Genomic DNA, 24,760 nt, shown 5'->3' with positions numbered 1-24,760 from the left:
ACCAAATTTGGAGACAGGGTCTTTAAAAAGGTGACCCGGTTAAAATGAAGCTGTAAGCGTGGGTCTTAATCTGATCTGACTGGTGTCCTTATAAGGACAGGAAATCCGGACACCCAGAGAGACACCAGGGCTATACACACAGGGAGGATCATGTGAGGACAAGCAAGAAGGTGGCCGTCTGCAAGCCAACGAGAGAGGCCTCAGAAGAAACCAACCTTGCCCACACCTTCATCTTGGACCTCGAGCATCCAGGACTATGAAAAAGTACACGTCTGTTGTTTAAGCCATGCACTCTGTGGTTTTGTTATGGCACCCCAGGGTGACTAATGCAGCCTCTGCCCCTGTCTGATAACAATCTGCTCCATAATCTGGGACCAAAATGGTCCCATTATTTTTGAGACGGAAGCTGATCTATCTCTAAGAACAGAACTTAATATTCTTTCCTTCTAGTAAATTCAAAGTTCTACAGACTCAGGAGAAGGGGTGGGGGAGGAAAAGGATGCAACTGAACACACAGGGAAAAGAATACAGAATTCCAGAGCTGCCTTGCAACGCAACCAAGGTGAATGAGCCTATTTACTGTCTTCTCGAATGTCTGCAAGGGCCCTCAGACAACAAACACGCTGGGTCCCCTGTCCTGCGCTTGGTCGGAAGACTTTTGGGAAAATGACGACCCCCTTGAATAGCCGGCCACGTGGAACGACCAAGCTGTCCAAAGCATCCGAGCCACCGCTGGTCAGACCACGCTACCATGCGCCTTGAAGGCCCAAGCACCAAAGCATGTCAGAAGATTCCAGGGCAGCCCCGCTCTGTCCAGAGAGCACCAGGAAGGGGGCAGGACCCTTCTTCTAGACAGAGCTGGGATGGGGGTGAGAGTTCAAAGGTCAACCTCTTGAACCCTCTGACTGACCCCCAGCCTCCCGCACTCTTCTCTTCCCTCCAAAATCTTTTCAGAGTGTCAGTAAAGAAAGAAAAAAGTTACACTGGGGAGGGTTTTAAAAACAGCATGTTTCAAAATTCACTGTGAAATGTTCGTGATTGGAAAGTGAAGGCTTCAGAAAGTACAGAGATTATATGGAGACTTCAAAGCCCGTGACAACCACGGACAGCACTGTCTCCGGAATGTGTTTCTCACAGGTGATGGGTGGCCTGGATTCGGAGGCAGCCTGGCTCGGGTGGAAAGCAAAACAGAAGCGCCACAAAAAGCTATTTTTAGACACACACTATGGGAGGTTACCCATTCTTTGGAAACTACGACCACTCTACATTTAGTGTCAAACTCCTAATCTGCACCTCTTTGACCGAGTCTGCAGTAAAATGCAGACACTGGTGAAATATTATTTGCATTAATATTGCACGCTCCTGTGCAGAGTTCTGTGGGAAAAGGTCCACCAAAATCTCATCTCACAGAGTCACACGGAAACTTTTGATGTCATTTACATGAATGATTTTAAAGAGTACTCTTACTCAAAGGGGATAGTTTTTTTTGTTTTTTGTTTTCCTAGGTGGGTAAGATGAAATTAGAGAGCTCAAGGGGTTCGGTACATTGCAAATATCACGACTCTGCTCAAGAATAAAAAATAGGGGCTTCCCTGGTGGCGCAGTGGTTGAGAGTCCGCCTGCCGATGCAGGGGACGTGGGTTCGTGCCCCGGTCCGGGAAGATCCCACATGCGGCGGAGCAGCTGGGCCCATGAGCCATGGCCGCTGAGCCTGCGCATCCGGAGCCTGTGCTCCGCAACGGGAGAGGCCACAACAGTGAGAGGCCCATGTACCACACACACACACAAAAAAAAGGAATAAAAAATACGTAAAAGCAAATGTCATTAAATAGCATGTTTACTGTGATTTTTTTCTGATGTGATTAATTTATGATTCAGGTGACTCTTCTTCAAAAGTTTGTTTTCCATGAATGCATTTACCCTTCAACCCACCAATCCCACTTGTAGAATTCCATTGTATAGACAAGCTTGCACATGAAGGAAAAGACACATACACACAGTGATCCTCTGTGACCCTCTTTATAACAGCAGCAGACCAGAAGTGACCTGGGGTGCTCAGCCTTGTACTAGGTACTAACCTAAGCCACGTGCACATGGGAAGCTCTCCTGTCCGTGAGAAAGGATGAGGCACGCACCTCTCCACGTACTAAAGTCATTCCTAAAAGGTATGGCTGAGTGACAAAGCTGGGGCAAAATACGCTACCTTTTATGTAGGAAAACGGAAGGAGGAATGAATACATGCTTATCTGTGCCTAACACAGTACCAGATGTAGAAGCTGGGAATGAATAAAAACGGTGATCTATACATGGCCAGTGGGACTGTGGGAACCAGACTTCTCAGTTTATACTTTTTCAGTGTTATTTTTGAACCACGCGAAACATCTAAAAATAAGTTTTAAAATTGGGTATTTCTTCCCTTCTTTAGAAAAGAAGTTCTGAATGTGGCGGCGCTGAAATTGTATGTAAAAGTTCTGGACCAATGTTCTTTTTTTTGGGACCAGGTACCACAGCTTCCATCAGATTTGACCAGGCACACATGATGCTAAAGCTTTCCGGGCGCGCTGCTTCAGAATCAGCCAGGATCTCTGAAGGTATTTTCCCTTCTCCCTGCCGTTTGCAGCTCAGCTATTAGGATCTACAGTCAAATCTTTCAAAATTCTGACTGCTGATGGGAAAGTAAGCTCTAGGCACACAAAATAATCACCAAATCATCTCACGTTTCTCAGAACACAGAAAGGAACGTAGAAGCCAAAGTCAAACACACTTTAGTTTTTCTGGCACACACTTGCCCATGGGTGCTTAGGTGCTGTTTTATCAGGTGTCCTCAGAACCAGGATCTAGTAAATACTATCAGGAAACAAGTGCCAACTGACCCTGACTGAAACATACATGAACATCCCCTCCAGGTACAGCATTTATTCATTTCCAAAATACTTCAGAAAACCAGCGCACTGTACTACTGAACAACCTCTTACCCAACACATCATCTCCCTGTAATTTTTCACAGCTTCCGCAGGCGCTAATTAGAGTAAATTTAAAAGAGAAACCCCAGTTTGTCTAACAAATCGCGAAGTCTGGTACGCGTACGTGTCAGAAAGGAGGCAGTGAAAGCCGTCGAGTCCACAGAGAGGCAGGAAGCAGACACCCTGCCAGGCCCCGAGTCACCCTGAACAAGACACGTTTCAGTTCTCCCTGGGGATCACCTCTCCCCTGATTACATACCTTTCCCTGAACACTGTGTCATGACCGGCTGTGGGAAGATGGTGTTCGCATTCATTGTTTATGGTTTTGCTATATATATAATTTTTTGTGATCAGCTAATACGGATGGCGTCAATACCTGCTCATGGTTTTTTCCTGTTTTAATGAACACTTTCACGTAAAGTTGGCGCATGAAAATACCTCCTACGTGAAGCACTCAAGAGAGCCATGGCCCACTTGTGAGGCTCCGTAATTACAAGCTGCATGGAAAGTGCTCCTTAATCACAGGCCTCGGGCTGATCCGCGAGCCCCGGATCCACAGGGCTCAGGGGAGAGACTGAGTCTTTGTTCTTGGTGCAACTGTCTGTTCCTCGGTTTTTCTTCCCACAGGGATTTACATTAGCAGCTGTTCAAACAGACGAAAAAGTGCTCTTTTCCAAGCTAATTAAAAAAAAAAATACAGATCTTCCATTATATATATTCTTAAAGAACGTGTGGGCAGATACAGGTTCGAACGTCTATGCATTGGTGTGTCTGGGGTGGATGTGTTTTCTGATTAACGGGGACAATCTGGCACTAAGCAAATGTCTAAATACAGCAGAATCACAAAATATTCAACTAAAAATTTTAACATTATTAAAGCCGTTGTAATGCCTTACATTTTCCAAAAACATACACGTCATTTAAAAAGTCATAAGCATTCATCAGTGGTAGGAGACTTAGATTCACCCGTGGGGAGGAGGGTTTCATGACTTGGGAAAGATGATATGTTTGGGTTGAACAAACTTAAACCAAGTTGTCCCCAGTATCTTTGGGGGAATGCAAGAGGCCTGGGACCGGGAGCTCCATTTTTGGTTGCACAGATTTCTGTCGAAGGTAGAGAAGCACCTGAGCATCTGCAGAGCTGCTGCTTTTCTGGGTGGCAGGGGGGCTGGGGAGAGAGCACAGATGAGGCCTTGGCCCCGTGCACAGAGGCCAGGCTTCCTCTCCCAGGATGGGGCGTCCCTTTGCCAGCTGGGCTGCATGGAGCGGATGCTGTCCCAGGAACTGGGAAGGTGGTCTGGATGGGGGTGAGGAATCTTAGTAACTGCTTGTATTCCGAGCAGGGAAACCGCTTTAAAGTGCCCCTGAGCTGGGGGTCAGCCAAAACCAGATGTCGGGCACTGGCTGGGGACGCAGGTGGTGAGGCCGGGGCCTGGGATTCCTGCGGGACGATGCACCAGTGGCCATCTGAGTCCTACTTTTCCACTATCTGCAAACCTCTGCTAAGTCCTGTCACCTGGTCTCACCTGTACGGCACGGGACCGAGGGGCACGGGAGCTGAGGGGCGGGCAGTGGTGGGCGCCACCCAGCAAGCAGGCAGAGCCACGACCTCACAGGGCCCCGACGTGGACAGGGAGGCTGAAGGGGCTAGGTGCGGAGAACAGCCCTGGAGGGGGGGGCAACAGGGGCTCAGACGCACTGCAACTTGGGTGCCCTAATTTAACCCTCACCTAGTGGCCGTGCCAGTGGCTACCCTGAAATCAGATGTGGAGTTTATAACCTCCAGGTCTGGGACCGGGGCACTTCATCCATTCGTTCATTCTAAGAAATTGCATGTGGTATAAATGGTATGTCCATTTTTCACAACTTTGAGCAGTGGCCCCATGGATTGATCTATGTAAGGTGTGTATCTTTAAAGTGAAAAACACAGAACAGAACTGGACAAAGCGGATTACGATGAACTGTACTCATTTACTCGCCTGTGAACACTGCTGAGGCCCCTTTCCCCCAAGTTACAGGCCTCGATTTTTCTTTTTTGCCTGTGCTGGGTCTCAGTTGCGGCACTCGGGATCTTTAGTTGTGTCCTGCGGACTTTTCTTAGTGGCGGCATGTGGACCCTTAGTTGCAGCATGCATGCGGGATCTAGTTCCCCGACGAGGGATCGAACCCGGGCCCCCTGTGTTGGGAGTGTGGAGTCTTACCCACTGGACCACCAGGGAAGTCCCGGTGCCCAGGCCTCCATTTAAAGCCCTCGTGCCCACCGTTCACGGTCCCTGCTCTCCATGAAGGCTGTGGGCGGAGGCTCTCTGCCCCCATCAACCCTGCTGTTTAAAGCCTGCGTTCCTTGCACTTCCTCCATCACATTTATAAGTTCAGCATTATTACCTCACCCATCGCTCCTACTAAAACGCTTTAAAGTTCTTTCAGTGAGTTCCTATGAGGTTCCTTGTGTGTCTTTAGTGGTCCCTGGAGCTCATCATCTCATGGGGCCTTTCTCGGGTTACCCTGATGTTAGCCTTTGTGTCGAAATACTTGTTAACTGCACCCTCACCCGCCCAGACTCACTGGATACATGCATTGTCTCCTGTAGGATTTTTTATTTGGCGAGAAGGGACAGGAGTGTCAGACAGGGAGTAAGAACCCCCGCTCCCCGCTACTTTACGACCACACCAGGGGGAGAAAGAGGGGGTGTGTGCATCATCGTGTGTGTACCTGTGCACGCGAGCATGAGGGGCAACGCCTTGTGGCACGTGTTAGGAAACCGGATTTTATTCTGTGACCAACAGCAAGACACTGAAGAAATTGAAGCAGGAGCACAGTGTGACCGGATTTGTGTTTTAGCTGCAAGAAGAGGGGGAGAAGTGAGGCTGGGAGACCTAGTGGGAAGGAGGCAACGGCGGCGATGGGAAGAAGAGAATCTGCTTGAAATACGCTCTTTAGAGAAAGGTGACAACGTGCGGTGGGCGGGCTCGAAACTAAGACAACACTGTCGGGCTTCCCTGGTGGCGCAGCGGTTGAGCGTCCGCCTGCCGATGCAGGGGACACGGGTTCGTGCCCCGGTCCGGGAAGATCCCACATGCCGCGGAGCGGCTGGGCCCGTGAGCCATGGCCGCTGGGCCTGCGCGTCCGGAGCCTGTGCTCCGCAACGGGAGAGGCCACAACAGTGAGAGGCCCGCGTACCGCAAAAAAAAAAAAAAAAAAAATCAAACAAAAACCAACACTATCATGATCCAGCAATTCCACGTCTGGGTGTCCTCCCCAATGCACGGAAAGCAGAGACTTGAGGAGAACAGCACTACTGACCGCAGACCCCAGGGTCCATCAACAGATGAATGGATAACAAGCCGTCATCTGTCCATACAATGGAGTAAGAGTCTACCTTAGAATGGAAGGACATTCTGACACAGGCTACAACACGGATGAATCTTGAAGACATTATGTTACGTGAAAGAAACCAGTCACAGAAACTTGGGAGGACAGTCTAGTGACTGAATATTTGAGAGTCAAATACTCAGGCAGAGAGAAGGATGGATAGGAAAACCCTGGCAGAGAGTTTTGAGAGACAAGGAGGCAGCCCAAGGGGGAACCCAGAGAAAAACCTACATTTCAGGTAGCTTCTCATGAAAAATCTCACTTTCCTAGTTTTCATGTGGATGAAAGGAAACGTCCCATTTCATTGATATCAATCACGTATCGCTGCATTTATGAAAGATAAGTCCTGGGTCTTCTCTTTTACCTGATTTTGATGGCACCCACTTTTCTGTAGGTGATGTGGTAAACCGGAAACCACAGGGGATTATTTCCGGAACATCGTTTTCAGTAAGTGTGGTGTGCTGAGTCAAAGCCCCACGGTGTAGAGGCCCAACTGGTTTGCAAGCAACAAATTTTATTTCTCATGTTTTTGTTCCTCTGTTTTTCTAATGAAGAATTCAGAGCGAAAAAAATCATGTTTTTGACTTCTTCAAAGTGAAATGCAAGTACTGACCTATACAGTATCCCAGAGAGAAAAACTTTATAAACAACTTTAAGAGAGGTTAAGGCTAAGGTTCCTAAGTGGGTACTTTCTCCTAAATGTATCAACAAACTAGTAAAAACACCACCTGGCCACCTCATTAGGGGTCAGCGAAAGGAAAAGGGAGAGGTTTGGAATTGGCCTTCTTTCAGAAAGGCCTCATGAGAAATAGAACCTGAGAACATCCGAGCTGGGGAGGACCTCAGGGACCACCCATTTCCACCCACCTCAGGCCCCGGGTTGCAACGTCACGAAAGACAGAGATGGAATCAGAACTCGGGTCCTCCTGACACAAAGCACAGACCTTGCGAGTTCAACACATCACCCCTTCTAAAGGCTCCACCATAAACGTCACTCTCACCCCCGAAATGTCTTCTCTTAAAGCTGAATTTTAGCAAAAAAACAATTCAGTGGTGGCTAAAAGCGCAGCTCCAAGTGGGCCAGGCCAGGCACTGGGAGACCTCAAGCGACAGGTTCTGCCATGACAGTCACATGGGCAGTCTTTCAGGTGCAATAATCCGGGTGTGAGGACAGTGGCAGGACCTCCTTAAGACCGATGACAGATTATTGTTTTCCCCTTAAAAAAAGCAAATACAGTCCAAAGGCTGTCGCGACACGCTTCAGGCATGCGTCCCGCAGGAAGCTCGGGATGCGACTCTGCCCGGCTACTGACCCGAGACAATCCTACTTTTACTGAGTATCTTCCACCCTCTCACCACCAACTCTGGTTGCCACCAACTCCAGGGCCCCTGCACTGCTCCAGGGATGCTTGCTGGGTTACCCCCGAACCACGGAGCTAAGCTCTCAAACACTATCACGTATGGTAGTTCTGGCTGTGAAGAAAGAGAACAGCTGACCTGCTCAGTCTAGGGTGGTGCCCAAAAGGGGACATGGTGACTGGGCCTCGTCGGGAATATAAACATTTCTGATATTCCTGTTTGCTTTCTGGGACCAAGACTAAGTACATAAACAGAGAACAGTGACAGCTTTCCACGTGGAGACAGAAGCACAGAAAAATCCCTTGGATTTTCTACGAGACGAACGATAATTCCGTGACCCTGTATCAGCAGCCCATCAACGATCACGCACGGGGGTTTGGGGGCCAGCGCTTCTCAATCCGGCTGCTCGGCGGACTCGCCGGGCCCCAGACCAGGAGAACCTTTGCGGTGGGAGGTGGTGCGAACCCCACACACGCGCTGGAGGGGCACGGGGACTTGCTGAGGCCCCGTCCTGCTGACTGTGGCTGCTGCCTGGCTGCCACCTGTGACCGAGAGGCCGTGAGCAGGGAGAAGGGCGGTCAGGGCAAGATGAGAGCAAGATGCCAGACGCCAAGGCTGCCCGTCGACAAGACGCGCTCCCGTACGGACCTTTGCCCTGAATCAGGTCCACACTGGAGTCTAGCCTCAGACCCAAGAACAAACTGTCCAATTACACTTCTCGTTCATTGAAATCAGTGATGATCTATCCTCCCCCGGCATCACCCAGGGAAACTCAGCACGATCCAAGGAGCCCGGGGCTCATAAGTCCTAAGTGCTCGCGGTGTCCAGCAGACTTCCAACTGCAGCCACGCCTCAGAGCGCCCGCGACCCGGGCGGCGCCCACAGCGCGCAATGGGCCCCTGTGGGCTGACCTGAGTATTTATCCTCACAGCCACGCTGCGATTCTTAAATATCACACACAACCGAATACACAGACATTTAATCTCAACAGGCATGTTTTTCACCTGGAAACTTAAGGTGCTTGGATTGGGGAGCTGTGAACAAACTGAGGCACTAAGGCTGAGAAAACTGTGGGGCTAGAGATCAGCAGACGTGCTTGTTCCTCCACCGGGAAGGTCAGAGCAGCAAGACTCACAGACGTCTAAGGAGCCGGAGGTCAACAGCGAGTGACCAGGGACGAGACATCACGACACCCCCCTCCGCGCTCCGGGGCTCTGCAGCGTGTGAAAGGCCGGACGGCCCGCGCGCGCGACCCTGCAAAGGAGGCCCGGAGGGCGCGGGGCGCCCAGGTCTCGGGAGGAGGGGCCGCACTGGACCCCCCCCTGCAGTGGCCCTGCGGCCCAGCCCGGCTCTCGGACGGAAAGGACTCAGGATGAGCCGCCGCTGTGCCAGCAGACGCCGGTCGAGCAGCAGCCCCGCCGGCCCGGCGCACGGCGGTACGTGAACGGCCCGCGGTCCTCTGCACACGAGAGCCAGGAGGGGGGCTGTGGCGCCGAGCAGAGGCCCTGGGGACCCCCTGCTCCCCAGGGGGCGGTGGCCTCTTCCCCGCAGTCCCTGGGGCTCGTTCTGGACCCTCACCCCTTGCTGCCCCGACTACCCGATGAAGACTGTTCTCCTAGACGGAGCCGCGGGTCACTGCCCGATGCCCTGGACTTGACGGCGCACAGGAGGCTCTGGCAGAGGCTTGTCCAGGAGCCCAGGGAGGATCCTCCCTCCCCCATCTGCCACCCAAGTCCCAGCACTGTCGGGAACAGACCACCTCAAGAGCTTCCCTGCACTACAGGAAAAACAAAAATTCGGAGAAGGAGGAAAACAGTGCACAGGGCTCCGAGCCCCAATCTATGAACTGACTGTTAGTTCACAACAGGCTCTACTCAACGAAGAGACACCTTCTCAGCACGTAGAGGGTTCGTGAGGGGTGACGTCTCAGGTGCCGGAAAGTCACAGAACGTCAGAGAGAAAAGGCTCCGGGGACAGAATGGTAGTTAAGCCAAAAGAGAAGCATAAACCCAACCTCTGTAGGACGTTTTCAGGACAAAGGCAAGTGTGATAAGCACACGGTTCTTGCTGCTTGGCTGGCCTGCAACTGCGAACACCAGGAAGCAGAGAACACACCATAGGAAGGGCACATGTGAAAAGAAATCTTTCAGAACAAACGTTATTTGCAGCTTAAGTTCACCGGGGCTCCTCTGCATGTAATAGAGAACTTGAAAAAAAACGTTGTACTTCATTTTCAACTCAGACTCAAGGACTTAACTACATTATGCAACTCTGGGAACACCCAGGCGATGGGCCAACGGGGAGCCCAGCACAAGCCGCTATCTGAACTCAGAACCCGGTACCACAGCCGGGCAGGTCCAAGGCTGCTGGCACTCAGGGGCAGCTTCCCCGGAAATGCAAGCAGATGCCTCAGCTTCGGGACAAAATCGGGAAATTCCCTGCCTTTCTCTTTGGATCCCGAGGCCCCGAGGGATCCGGAACATGGTCGGGCCGGTAATTCCCGAGGGGGCTAGTCACCGGCTGTTTCCTGTGCAGCTTCACTTAGCTCAACGCCATGACTAACCCCTCAGCAGCCAGAGGATGGTCTGCAGGACGCGTCAGGACGAACGTAAAGCGGGCGCAGCTGACCAACGGAGGGAGGAACTGGAATGTTCCAAAATTAAAAGAACTGGAGTATGCAGAGTATAGCGGAGTTCTCTCAGGAAGGGTAAACCAACCGCAGACCCCCAGATCTGCAAGAATCGGCCATCTGCCAGCATGGCAGAAAAACGAAGACCGACCTCATGCGGTGGGAAGCATATAAACTCTACCCACTGTGCATTTTTCTAGAAGCTACAGCTCAGTGATTCTGAAAAGGTCTTAAAGGCTCAAATTAGCTCCTCAGGAAGATGAGAGATTAAACCAGCACTGTCCAACAGACACAGGGCAAGCTGCGTATGTAATTCAGAATTTTCTAGTAGCCATCCTTTAAGGAGTAAAGAGAAACAGGTGAAATTAATTTTAATCATACATTTTATTTAACCCACCCTATAAAGTATGTTATAGTACCAGTCTGCAATGATTATAAAATAATTACACATTCTTTTTTCATGGTAAGTCTTGCAATCCGGTGTGTGTTTTGCACCTGCAGACCAGCTCAATTCAGACAGGTCCCGTTACAAGCCACATCAGTCCAGCAGCAACCATGCTGGACATTCAGGATAAACAGACTCTCATACTCCCGCGGGGAGCTCGTTACTGACCCATCCAGACACACGTGGAAAAGCGGCCTTGCTACAGTTGCCTGCCTCTAAAGGAGTCCCCGGTGCCAAAGGCCGTTTTGTTCAAATACCCTGTCATTTCAGTGGAAAAGCATTTTTTTCCAAAGCCACCTCTCTTGTCACAGCTGCAGACCCCTGACACTGAGCCCTGCCTGACTCAGCCAGCCTCCCCACCGGGGGGTCCAGCTGCGTGCCCTCTCCAGGCAGGGAACCTGGGGAGTCTGGGATGCCCCGAGACACTTTACCAAGCTATAAAGACAAACTCTCAGGACCTGCATGCTTGACTGTCTAGCACCGAACACTAACGAAATACAGAATCCACAATGTGAAAACCTGATCAGGAAGGTGCTGAGTCGGGTCCCACCTCCCCCACCTGTTTCCAACGCCCCCTGGAAGGAGACCAGCGTCTGCTCTATCTCCTCCGTTTATGCATGGCGCCGGCCCCCCCCGACAACAGCCCCCTTGTGCTTCGCTAACCCGCTCTCTTCGTACGCGGCCTGGGGAAATGAGCCGATGCTTCATGATTTCTGAGTGACGGGTGAAATCCTTATTCCATCTCAGCTCCAGCTGGATTAAGAAGGCCCGGAGACCCAGGGATGACGGACCGGGGCACGAGTGACCAGGAGGGACCGCACCTATCGTGGGGCTGCAGGACGCGGGGACAGAAGCACCGGTGTCACTTCCAGGAGGACCGCCACTGCCATCCACGCCCGCGAACGCCTACCTTTGTGGTTGAAGATGCCCTCCATTTCCATGCTGCTTCTGGAGTGGGCGATGCACAGGGAGCCGCAGGGCACCAGGCCTTCCGCTGCGGGGGACCGGTCGGTGGTCCGCACCAGACACCAGTCAGGCTTGTCATGGGGCCGCTCCAAGACTTCCACGGTCTGGCCACGGCGGATGGTCAGCTCGGTGCTGTTACAGGCCGTGAAGTCGTGGATCACCACCGTTAGCTCACAGCCGCCGGACAGCTGGGGAGGGAGGGGACAGGTCAGAGAGCCCAAGCCACCGGCCCCCAGCAGGCGAGGCTGGCGCCTGGGCCGGGAGCTCAGCTCCCACTCCACAGCTGGGTCACGGCACCGGGCACCAGCCGAATGAGGGCTCTCCCGTTTCCCTGTCTCTTAATGTACGTCCCTTTCGAAACACTTGAATATTTACTTTTTCACATTCTAATGTATAATAATGATTTTCTGTGTGTTACACTGTCAGATTCTGATGGTTTTCCATGAGAGTGTCCAACTACTTTTGTGCCTGGGACATATGTCCCTTTCTCAAAGAGTGCCACATACCGGTGACCCTTGAACAAGGTCGGGGGTTAGGGGCGCCGACCCCCCTGCACGGTCAAGAATCTGCGTCTAACTTTCGACTCCCCCCAGACATAACGGCTGGTAGCCTACCGTCGACCAGAAGCCTTACCCATGACATGAACCGTGGACTAACACGTATTTTGTATGTCATATGTTTACATACTGTATTCTGACAATAAAGCATGCTAGAAAAAATGTTATTAAGAAAACCAGGAGGAAGGGAAAATACATTTACAGCACATATATGTACTTACTGAAAAACAACGCGCGTATGAGTGGACCAAGGCACTGCGTCTGTTTAAAGGTCAACTGCACTCATTTTTAAACTTAGGGCAAACTACGAAGAACTCTGCTTGTAGGCCTTTGGGGGGATTGTTGCAAATTACGGGAGGTCGGTTCCGGCCTGGCGGGAGCGGTGCGGCCGAAGCAGCGCCTGTGCCCCCCGGATCGGGAGGAGAGCCGCAGAGCAGGGAGCGCAGTATCTGGAAGCACGGGCGGAGCGCGCCCTTCTCTCTCCAAAACCCTTCGAGAGCCCTCGCCAGCCCCCAGGATACTCCCTAGTGCAAGCTTCTCCCCCTCCCCGCCACCCACCCCAGCTCCGCCCGGGCTCCCTCCCCGCCCCGGGCCCCCTCCCCAACCCAGCCCTCAACACGTCCCTGCACATGCTGCGTGGACACCGGCTGACCCCTCATGTGCCACGTGGCCTCTGGCCTGAAGGCCTTTCCCTCCTTCCCTCTCCTCTCCTCTCAGCTCACTCCCATTTTCTGTCCCAACTCTTCTAAGTCTTGGGCCCTTTGAAGCACACCCAGGAACTCTGTAAAGAGCATCAGCTCCATGACCTCTGCTGGGAAAAGAGGTGCAGGGCCTTCTCACGACCGCTTGCTGTCCGCCTTCCCTTAGAGCGAACACTCCTTGGGGACAGCTCACGGGTATGCTCATTATCGCCCCTCTGCAGGAGAATTTGTGACCGGCTCCCCGTCTTTGGCCCACCCACTCCGGCCCTCCAATCCGGGCAGCCCCAGGCTCAGGCTGCACACCGTAGCCTCCGTGCCGGGCACTTCCGAGCAGGCATCCGGGTCTGCTGCTTCCCCATCCCTTCAAAGCAGTGAGTCCGGGACGTGACTCATTACTTGCCCTCACATCTGGTTCTCTTCCAGCGTTGCCTTTTGGGTAACGGTATCACAGTCAACCGCACTCCTTTGCACCCCTGAAACGCGGTCGATCGGATTCTAGAATGTGTTTCTGACTTCCCCCTTCCTCAGCACGCCCACACCGATCACTCCATGTGGATTTCTGCAGTGGTCTCCTGAGTGCCCTGCCCGATCCAGGCTTTCCTTCCAAAGCACCTGAACACTGTTGCCAGAGCTCCCTTCTTAAAATGTTCACACATGCCATCCTCCTATTCAAGAACCTCAGGCACACACTCCTTAGTAGAAGACGCCAAGTTCCCGTCACCGGGTCCTAGCCCGCCTCCCCGGGCAGGCTCGGCTGCTTCTCCCGTGCTTCACAGCCCAGAGCGGCCACGTCCTCCTTCTGAGGTGGGTCCTGCATGCCCTGTGTCCATGAGCCCTTCTGCTTGGAGCCCGCACCTCCCCAGCTGGTCTCGTCTCAGCCCCCGTCAAATCCCTCTGAGAAGCTGCTCCTGTGTCTACCGTCCTTAGCACTCTGTCCTTAAACAAATTACGTCTCAAGTCTGACACGAGCCAGGCTTTGGGTGTGTGTGTGTGTGTGTGTGTGCGTGCGTGTGTGTGTGTGTGTGCGTGTGCGTGTGTGTCTCTGTCCTTGGCACCAGAAAGCAGGTTTGTGTCACTCTTCTGCAACCTTTCCACGCCCAGTGTGTGAGCCCCCAGGTGCCAAGGGCCGGCGCACAGCCTGTAAGAGGAAGCTAGCAGCAGGCTTCTCCCAAAGCTGCCTCGGGAGGTGCTTTGTACCCAGCAAGGGGTCACACATTTGCTGACGTGAAAAAGGTAAGATAGGTTTGTGTAAAAATGAGCTGTCTAAAAACCAAAACAAAACATGGGCTCTTCCTCTGTGACTTCGGGAGTGAACTCTGCCTGTGTGTTTCCTGTCCCCGCTTTGGGCATCAGCACGGAGACCACAGAAGAAGAGAAGACGGTCGCTGGGCTGAGCTGCGATGTGCAGGAGGAAGGGGAAACATCCTGTTCCAGAGAGGCCGCCCAGCCCCACCCCCGGCAGAGAACTGACTCGTACCCGGGCTCGCAGCCCTGCAGTGTCCTCGGCTGCCTGCCGGCCCTCTGTCATGCTCCATGCTCTCCACTGCCCTCCTGTCTTTCCAGAGAAAGTTCAGATATTTAGAATAAGAAACACATGTCCACTTGACAACCACAGAAAGCAAAACAAAACAAAACTCTTCCAAAATAAAGCATAAATATCGACAAAAGGAGTTGTCTTTGCTGGGCCACAAAGGACACTTTCCCCAAGTGACTAACCCCCTTCTAAATTTTACAAACTTCTCTTTGGAAAAACTACGCTGAATCTCACACATTTCTCTGTGAACACTCGAAGATGCTAATGTTAAAAGGTCAACAGCAGAGGCCCAGCCCAGAGAAGAATTTTCCTCGTAAAACCCCACGTTATGGAAGTGGTTAATCCCTGTAACGAAAAGGAGGAATGTTTCCCATCCCAGGGCAAACGTGACCCGTGAACAAGCCCCGTGGGGAGCCCGGCCTGCCGAGGCCCCTCAGTCCTGCACTCCCTACGGAGCCTTCCCTCGGCCCGAGCCGCCCGTCTGCTGGGCCCGCTCGTGCACGCGGTCCCTGCGTGTCACCACCCCCGGCCCTGGGAAGCTCCACTTCAGACGTGCTCCCTCATCACCAGCCTGTGCTGGTCTCCTTCTCGCGTTGCAGGAACTTTGCAGACTGCTCAAAGCCACGTGGTGTGTTCTGTGGGTGGGGGAAGGGTGGGAAGGGAGAAAGCGGCTGCCAAGAGGAATGAAGCTAGACTTTCTTTCTGGCGCTGAGTTTTCAGCCCCTCACAGAGTAATCAGAACTATTGGAAACATCTGTGCACTTGACAGAGCCTGAGAAATGAAAATCAAGCCTGCTCTGACAGAGACTCGCATCCTGAGTCAAAATTCTTTTCCAAAGCCTTTAGAGAGTTAGTAACAAAATCTAGGACCAGAAGAATGTCTTCAAACAGTGCTAGAATTATCATTAAAAAACCATATCTTCTTGGATCTACCCCTAAGAATAAACTGACTTTTCCCATAGGAATCTCCCGCACAAATCTATAAGAGGAGGATTAAATGGGCGTTTTCTAGTCCAGAGAGGAGACAACCCATGGATTTCTGCCTCAATGTTCGCATCTGAGTATTTTAAACTTATTCCAAAGCTTGTCTTTAAGACCAGGCTTGTTAATTAAAAAGACTTTTTTTTTTTTTGGTATAAAAGACTTAAAATAACTACTGTGGAGTATCAGTGCAAGTCACTACAGCCCTTTATGTAGAATTGATCTCCTAATTAGAAAAAGTTGGGGTTATCCTTATTTATTGTCAGGGACATTTCTACCCCTAGTGACACAATTTCATCACTATGTTGAAAGTGTTACCATTCCATTTATCTAGTTTAAAAATTCATTTTCCTTTCCAACCATATTTCGTGAAAGTTTTCACATTATCTTTTTCACATCTATATATTTTATGGACTTGTATCACGGGCTCCTTACCACAAGCATTTGGTTTAGGATTGCAATTTATGAAAATCTCAATTTCCATGACTCACATTAACTCTTGTGACATTCTCATCAGAAGACATTTTTTTCCCAATCTTTCTGCTTTTCACCTTAAAAAAATTAAATGTGGTGACTAAAAAGCATGACAGTAAAATGGCCTTAACTGGAGCAAGGACCATGGATACTATAATGAAATGCCTCCTCCAAGACCAGCCATGAAAGGGCTGCCGGGGGAACTCCAGTGATGCCGATGCACGGACAATTAGCAGAACCAAACCAGGGTCCCTTTGCCTGAGTTCCCTCAATGATTGAAAATGAACAAGCTGCTGTGTTTCACCCAAAAGAATGAAATACTCACCGGGTCGCAGGCACGTGAACCTTCAAAAACCGTCACACAGAACAGACCTTTACTTTTTACATGTTCTGGAGAAACCACAGTATATTGTTTTGCTTTGCCTGAACCCAGTTAAAGACAGTAACTGAAGCAGAGCCGTGGCTGGGCGCTTCTCGCCCACCGCTCGGGCTCTGGCATCCCCTCCCGGGAGCTCTGCAACGAGGCATGTCTACTTTACAAGAACGTACAGTTCTTGAGAGACAACAGCGAACACCTGATTTGAATGACTGGCTCGCAGGTGAGTTCTGGGGCGGGTTCCGCCAGGGGAACAGGGGCTGTTTATGACTGACAGGCCGATGGTGTAGTCCTCCCTGTAAATGAATCTGCTTCGAGAAGCTAAGATCAATTGCAGGTGGGTGTCTGGCCAACTTTCCGAGAGCGCTTCAAAAGGAGAGGGGGAAGCGGTCTACTAAAAGCCACCTTCCTCTATGGAATAGAGTGCACCAACCCACAGTCACATCCTACAGCCCAGCACGGTGCCGGCACTAGAAACCGCACAAAAGGGCCTTGCGGTTTTGTGCAGGCTTCACACAGAGCAGACCACAGAGTGGTTCCTCGCTTAAAGGGGACTAGAAAGTACAGCTCCGTTAGTTACCGGCTCCGTGGTTACGAGAGAAAGGCCACCACCGCAGCCAGAACAATTCCCCAAGGAAACGCATTACCCCAGCTTCTCCCTGGGCAACTTCGCGGAGGCCGTCCTAACCACGGGGCCATCAGGCCCCTTGCTTACCCCAAACCCAAGGCCAAGTTCACACGAGAGGCCGTCACAAAATCTGCTGCTGGGTTTCCAAGAGGACCACTGTGAATCTCTCACAGACTGGGGTGCAAAAAGAAATCTGTCAGAACTGAAAAATGGTTACGATGGCAAAGATGTTATTTCTTACCACCCTTCCCCCAAGAAAAAGAAGAAAAGAATGAAACAAAAGGAAACAGAGAAAAAGAAAAGAAAAAGAAGATCTGTGAGAAAAAACTTTTTCAAAAGCAGCAGCTTACCCTACCCAACATTTTTACCCAGAAAAGAAATACTGAGAATAATATTCAGGGAGGTTAATCCTTCCCTCTTCGCTTATGTGACCACACACTGGTTTTGACACGCAAATATCCCTTGGAAGCCTTCCTTGACTGTGATACACATGAGGTGCAACGGAAAGTTAGATGCCAAGAAGCTAAATTTAAAAGATATATTTGAGGGCTTCCTTGGTGGCGCAGTGGTTGAGAGTCCGCTTGCCGATGCAGGGGACACGGGTTCGTGCCCTGGTCTGGGAAGATCCCACATGCCGCGGAGCAGCTGGGCCCGTGAGCCATAGCCGCTGAGCCTGCGCGTCCGGAGCCTGTGCTCCGCAACGGGAGAGGCCACGACAGTGAGAGGCCCGTGTACCGCAAAAAAAAAAAAGCCAGGCAGATCAGAGAGAGGGCAGCGCCCAGGTACCAGGCCTCCGGGCTCAGCGGCAGCTGGCCTGGACCAATGCCACACGTGCCCTCACTGAACATTTTAGAACGAGAGGCGCCGAGGGCTGAGCCACGGGGCACGAATGAAAAGCTTCATTGGCTGAAAAGCGGAAAAACGAATGAGGCTCGGGAAGCAGTCAGCTGGACCCCACCTGTACCACTTTCAGTCACAGGCCCTGGAAAGCAGGACCCCTCTTGGGACAACTGAGCCCAAAAGAGCCTGTTTGCTGTGTTTCCTGAGAACGCAGCACTAATCCAGAAAAGTTCATTTGAAAAGCCTCTTTTTTTTCCCCTGACAAGCTAAGGTATGACAGCCAGGTAACCAGCCGACTGGGTCCCTCACCCAAAGGAACAACGACCAGAATAAACCACCAAAGATGGGCCGTCATGGTCGACAGTGACTTTGACCAGGACTGTACCATTTACATTGAAAAGCACTTCTCGATGCACCACTATTTTTAGAAACACTTCTGTTAACAGTTATACCTAAAGTTGTAGTTTTGAAAAATCTGCCTTTTCTGGGAACTGAGGCTCTCTGCTCTAGCATGGGGGATTTTGTTTTTCTGATTGAGTAACTAAAGTTAGCAAAGGCTGCATTCATTCTGTGGCTTTACGAGAGCACTTAAGAAACGTTGAAAACTACAAAAAGCCACAGTCACTTAGAAAGACAGGGGGAACCAAGGCCAGGGGCCACCCTCGCCGGGCTGCCAGCGGGGAGGGCTTTCTCTGCTTGTTCCTGTGGAGCGGCACCTGTCCTGGGCTGCACAGGGCTTGATGCCCTTGCACCTGGGAAGGCACGAACCGACCTTGTGAAGAGCACGGACTCATCCTGCGGCTGAGGCTGTAGGATTACAGGGGAGCGGCTGGGAAAACGTTTCAAGCAAGAGTCTCCCGCTTCTCCAGAGGCTGCCCGTTCAACACGTGATCAGTATTCTGCTGTTGAGCCACCAAGACGGGCAAGTCCAGGAACCGAGTCTGAGCAATTTACCCTTAGCACAGCTTGTAGCTCTTAAGCAACACAATTAGCGGCTAAACCCACTGCAGCCAGGAGTGCTCACTAAGAGGCCGATGTACAGCGGTCTGCAACAGCCAGTCATGAGGGAGAAGGAGGCACTTTTTGAAATGAAGACACAGTGACCGCCGACATCTAGGCAGTGTTCAGGGCGTGTAAGGCACTGTTCCAAACGCACTTTTTTTTTTTTTTTTTTTTGGCGGTACGCGGGCCTCTCACTGCTGTGGCCTCTCCCGTTGCGGAGCACAGGCTCCGGACGCGCAGGCTCAGCGGCCATGGCTCACGGGCCCAGCCGCCCCGCGGCATGTGGGATCTTCCCGGACCGGGGCACGAACCCGTGTCCCCTGCATCGGCAGGCGGACTTCCAACCACTGCGCCACCAGGGAAGCCCCAAACGCACATTTTTAATGCTCACAGCCCTAGAGGGGGGAGCCGTACTGTCCCCTGTTACAGATGAGGAAACAGGCACAGAGAGGCTGCTGAGAAGCAGAGCCCAGAGGCCCGGCTGGGGAGCACCTGCTTGCTCTTAACCACCTGCTGTTGGACGCTCAATACTTTGCTTACTCGACTCTGCTACCCTCTGGGCGGTGTCGGGACCCTTAACTGACGTCCCGGGATTAAAACTATGTGCTGTCCCCAGAAAGGCTTCTGAACGAAGCGACTCAACTTCGTGCCCACGCGGGCAAACCTACACGAGGCTCTGGGACACCCTGGCGAGGGCAGCAGGCAGGGCAGCGCCTCGAGTCAAGGCTCCCTCCTGCTTCTGGCGGCTGCAGGCAGAGGGGATAGTGTGAGCTTAGGCGGGTGGCACACAGGGCCAGGCATGTGAGGAACGGGGCTGAACGCAAGCATGAGGCACTTCCTGAGCAGGCTGAACGCAGGCTTCCTTTCTCCAAAACTTGAATCCAGCCTCATTTTAACACGTATTGGCTTTCATTACTTTATATACTACCTCAGCGCTGCAATTTATGTAAATCCATCCACGTTCCTACGGTGCAGGCTGTCCCTTCACAGAGGTTTATTGACTTTTTAAACTACATAAATTTCATAGCACCGGCACAGTGCTATATATACTTCATGAAAAGTAACTGAAACCATTTATTTTTTTTAAATGTGTGAATTCATATGCTCACATCACAAGCTTAGGGGCAATTCGTGCCAAGCATTGGTCTCAACTGAATTTCTCGTTCATTACGAATAAGCACGGCACAGCTTCAGGCCTAAAGAAGGCTCACACCTGGGCCCCTGCTGCCTTGGGCCGCTTTTCCACAGCCTGCCCTGCCTGGCCTTGGTTATTTTTTTCATCCTGACCTCAAGATGGTTTGTTCTATAGTAGCAGCCTATATTTGATTCGCATATTTTCTATTTTCCTTATAATATAAATTTTTGTTATATGAAGCAAACCACAGACTAATAAGGCATACAGCAGGAAAACATATTAAAAATGCTTCTTTAATTCGCCAAAATATTTAGATCCTCCTCAGCTCTAGTGTGAAATAACAGGGTCTAGACCCCGCCAGGTAATTAGATCCACATTCCGTTTCTGGCTTCCGCTCTCTATTCTGGGTGGCCCAGCGAGGGTCACCTGGCCTCCCTTGTCCCCACAGTGACCTGGAGGCATCCCCCTCCCAACATCAGGGAGACAAGCTCAGGACAAATGAGACAAGAATCTGGCAAGCATTTGATTTCTTTGGAACCCAAATTATATTTTCATGAGATCGCTTTATCAGCACAAGCACCATTAATTCTAAGAATCAGTGCTACACTTACATCTGGAACAAAGAGATGGCAGATTTTAAAACCGACGTTTTCGAAGAAGGAAAGGTGCTCGGGGGGCCTGTGGTCTGTATCTGCTAACAGTGTCCCTGGAGAGAGGGTGTCTCCAGGCCCCTCCTTCTAAAACACTGTGCCTCATCTGAGAGTTACTACAGCACTGGGCAGACAACTTTTCCTCAAGAGTCCTCCAAGAGGCCAAGCCGAAAACATCCCCCCACCCAGTTTCTGAAATGGAACCAAACTCCATGATAACAACTAACTCGTAACAGACATCGTAAATTAAGTCAAACAGGCAGAATATGGTGAAGTCATTTCCCTTGCCAGATCTATCTGCCCATGTCATCAGAGGCTATTTAAACTTGAAATATGTAGGGTGGAAAGAACCTTGGGACATATGAAAAGTTACTGCCATCAGCGATAACAGGGCTTTCTGGTTAAGCCTAGTTCAGAGTAACAGTGCATTTTACAAACTGACTCCATAAAGGATGCAGTTTCTTAAATGTATTCTCCTGAATCACCTACTGACCCTGAAATGTTCTACCAGAGAAGTACATAAAAGGAGATGGCGGGCTTCCCTGGTGGCGCAGTGGTTCAGAGTCCTCCTGCTGATGCAGGGGACGTGGGTTCGTGCCCCGGTCCGGGAAGATACCACATGCCGCAGAGCGGCTGGGCCCGTGAGCCATGGCCGCTGAGCCTGCGCGTCCAGAGCCTGTGCTCCGCAACGGGAGAGGCCACGACAGTGAGAGGCCCGCGTACCGCAAAAAAAAAAAAAAAGGAGATGGCTACAAGAAAACCTCCCCAAAGCAGAGAACAGACGTGTATAGGCATATGTGTGGTCGCAAACATGGGCCTTCTTTTGTATAAGGCCTCATGGGTATGGCCCCTCCAAACTCCACATTCTGACTTATCCACATTAAGTCTCACACACTGCTTATTTTCCTCACAAATACAGAACACAAGAACGGAAGAAGACAACCTGTTGCCGTTCTATGGTCTTAGGAAGACATTTCATCCTCTTTGTGTTCTTCCTATTAAGGACCTATGGCCTCTGCTGTGCAAAAGCTTTTAAGTTTCATAAATAAGACCAAAAGACAACCCTCAGAATGGGAGAAAATATTTGTAAATGAAGCAACTGACAAAGGATTAATCTCCAAAATTTATAAGCAGCTCATGCAGCTCAATAACAAAAAAACAAACAACCCAATACAAAAATGGGCAGGAGACCTAAATAGACATTTCTCAACAGAAGATATACAGACTGCTAACAAACACATGAAAGGATGCTCAACATCTTTGCTCATTAGAGAAATGCAAATCAAAACTACAATGAGATATCTCACACCAGTCAGAATGGCCATCATCAAAAAATCTAGAAACAATAAATGCTGGAGAGGGGGTGGAAAAAAGGGAACCCTCTTGCACTGTTGGTGGGAATGTGAATTGGTACAGCCACTATGGAGAACGGTATGGAGGTTCCTTAAAAAACTACAAATAGAGCTACCATATGACCCAGCAATCCCACTACTGGGCATATACCCTGAGAAAACCATAATTCAAAAAGAGACATGTACCAAAATGTTCATAGCAGCCCTATTTACAATAGCCCGGAGATGGAAACAACCTAAGTGTCCATCATCGGATGAATGGGTAAAGAAGATGTGGCAAATATATACAATGGAATATTACTCAGCCATAAAAAGAAATGAAATTGAGCTATTTGTAATGAGGTGGATGGACGTAGAGTCTGTCATACAGAGTGAAGTAAGTCAGAAAGAGAAAGACAAATACTGTATGCTGACACATATATATGGAATTTAAGAAAAAAAAAATGTCATGAAGAACATAGGGGTAAGACAGGAATAAAGACACAGACCTACTAGAGAATGGACTTGAGGATATGGGGAGGGGGAAGGGTAAGCTGTGACAAAGTGAGAGAGTGGCATGGACATATATACACTACCAAACGTAAGGTAGATAGCTAGTGGGAAGCAGCCGCATAGCACAGGGAGATCAGCTCGGTGCTTTGTGACCACCTGGAAGAGTGGGATAGGGAGGGTGGGAGGGAGACGCAAAAGGGAGGGGATATGGGAACATATGTATATGTATAACTGATTAAATTTGTTATAAAGCAAAAAATTTAAAAATAAATAAATAAATAAATAAATAAATAAAGGACCTATGGCCTCAATGAGGGGTATTAAATACATGCCACATCCACGTAAGAAAACAGTTCTGGCATGTCACTACGCGAGATGGTTAAGGGTCATGAGAACATCAGGTAGGCTGAGAGCGGCTGAGTGGGGGCTGCTATCACAGCTTCACCCGGGAGCACAGGCAAGGCGGCACCTGCAGAAGGGGCCCTGGCGGGATTTCTGAGCTACGGAATGAAGTTCGGTGGTGAGGTGTGAGATGAGGTAAACAGAAGCTGGTGAGTTACCTTCACAGGTAAAAATATTTAGGAGGCAGTTCTTTAGTAATTCTAATACCCCAGTAGATCCCCAGTGTAAAATGATTAGTTTCCGCAAACCTATACTGTTGCTAGTGATGTATCCCTTCTCTCTAACTGGGTACACAATATGTTGTCTTAAAAGCAACAGCTCCTAGGATAATGCCTTATTTTTCTATAGGAGTTGTACAGACTCAAGTCCAAGTTCACATAAGCCTACTTTGCTATAATAGATTCGAAGTACAACTAGTTGCCTCTTCCTAACTCCAGGGCAGAGCCTTCTCTCTGGGGCAAATGCCCTGTGAACCCCGGTTGGCGCCCCGCAGCTGCCAGCCCCCAGTGTCAGGGGACAGGGAGCCCGAGGGCACTAGCACACGGTTCTCTGTGGGCCAGAGGCACAACCTGGCACCAGGCAGCTCCATCTCAGAGCCGGGGGCTGGAGAGCCAGGAGCCCCTTCCCAGATGCAGGGGGCGTTTCCAGACTCCCACCACCACCCATTTATACATAAACCACCCAAGAAGCAAAGCTACCCTTTCTTCTTGGGCCAACAACTAGAAAAATCTTAACACTCCTTCCAAAAGACAGAACTTTTTATATTTATTTCTCTCTGGCAATTTCACTCAAATCACCTGTTTTTTAAATAAACTTTTAAACTCAGGTAAACCCAGACCAGATCCATGAGAGGACGTCTGGTAAGACTGCGAGTTTGGGGCTTGGTGGACCTCCAGCTGGGGCGGCGACGCTCAGCCTCCGCGAGTCTGTGAATTGGTCCCCTCGGCAGGAGCCACGATTACTTTGGACTTTTCCTTCAGGTGGAAGTCTTGTGTAACTATTCAGATAACCCAGTCACCTCAATTACTACTTTTTAAAAGAAAATAATTGGGATTACTCTCATGAAATGTTTCCAAGTTCAAACTTTATTTTCTTCACTGAATGACTATGGGGCGGTGGGGCTCGGGGAAAGAGGCTATTAGGGACCAAATGACTGAACATGTCGTTTATCTATTTCTCATTATTACCACTGGAGAGAAATATTTGCTGAACATAATACACTGGGCTCCGAACAAAATCAAACGAGACGTTGTTTTTGTTCTCCAGTCCTGTTACTCTACGCATTGTAAGTTCTAGGACTTATTATTTAGTGAAGTCAAAAAGAGGTTGAGAAAGAGCTAATGACTCATATTAGAAGGATTCTGAAAATGAAATCAGTGCAGGAAACCAATATTTTTAAACCTACTTACTTCTGTCCTGGAAACAACATTCAACACCATGAATTCTGCAAAAGCAAGTGAGAAAAGACCGAAGCCTGGGACTCAGACTTGCCACCTGAAGCAAACCCCGACACTGGGCTCTCTCCTCTGACAGCGGCCGTCTCCAAACGACGGGAGGTCAGGACAGCGAGTGGGCTGTGGAGACATCGTGCGAAGGCAGACTCCTCCAGCCCCACAGGGACGAAGGTCTCTCGTGGGAAAGTCCAGCCCTTGTCAGGGACTGAGAAACCCAGGAATTCTGAACCAACGGCAAGTTCAATGAAACCCCTACTTGCTGTCAAAAACTTGTTTTAAGAACTTGGTCTTGGGCTTCCCTGGTGGTGCAGTGGTTGAGAGTCCACCTGCTGATGCAGGGGACGCGGGTTCGTGCCCCGGTCTGGGAAGATCCCACATGCCGTGGAGAGGCCACAACAGTGAGAGGCCCGCGTACCGCAAAAAAAAAAAAAAAAAAGAACTTGGTCTA

The 24,760-nt window shown here is 50.5% G+C and overlaps 1 protein-coding gene across 3 annotated transcripts in view; it reads right to left on the bottom strand.

Moving 5' to 3' along the window:
- TRIO (trio Rho guanine nucleotide exchange factor) overlaps positions 1-24,760 on the bottom strand; it is a 390,266-nt gene that overhangs the window by 67,704 nt on the left and 297,802 nt on the right. For all 3 annotated transcript variants that reach the window (XM_060092734.1, XM_060092735.1, XM_060092733.1), the window contains exon 34: positions 11,679-11,922. In XM_060092734.1, the coding sequence (XP_059948717.1) occupies positions 11,679-11,922 (244 nt within the window). The remainder of the gene's footprint in view (positions 1-11,678; positions 11,923-24,760) is intronic.

This window comes from Mesoplodon densirostris, chromosome 3 (assembly GCF_025265405.1).
Source record: "Mesoplodon densirostris isolate mMesDen1 chromosome 3, mMesDen1 primary haplotype, whole genome shotgun sequence".
Lineage (NCBI taxonomy): Eukaryota > Metazoa > Chordata > Mammalia > Artiodactyla > Ziphiidae > Mesoplodon > Mesoplodon densirostris.
The sequence above is the reverse complement of the archived record's forward strand: the minus strand, read 5'-3'. Positions and strand labels throughout refer to the sequence as shown.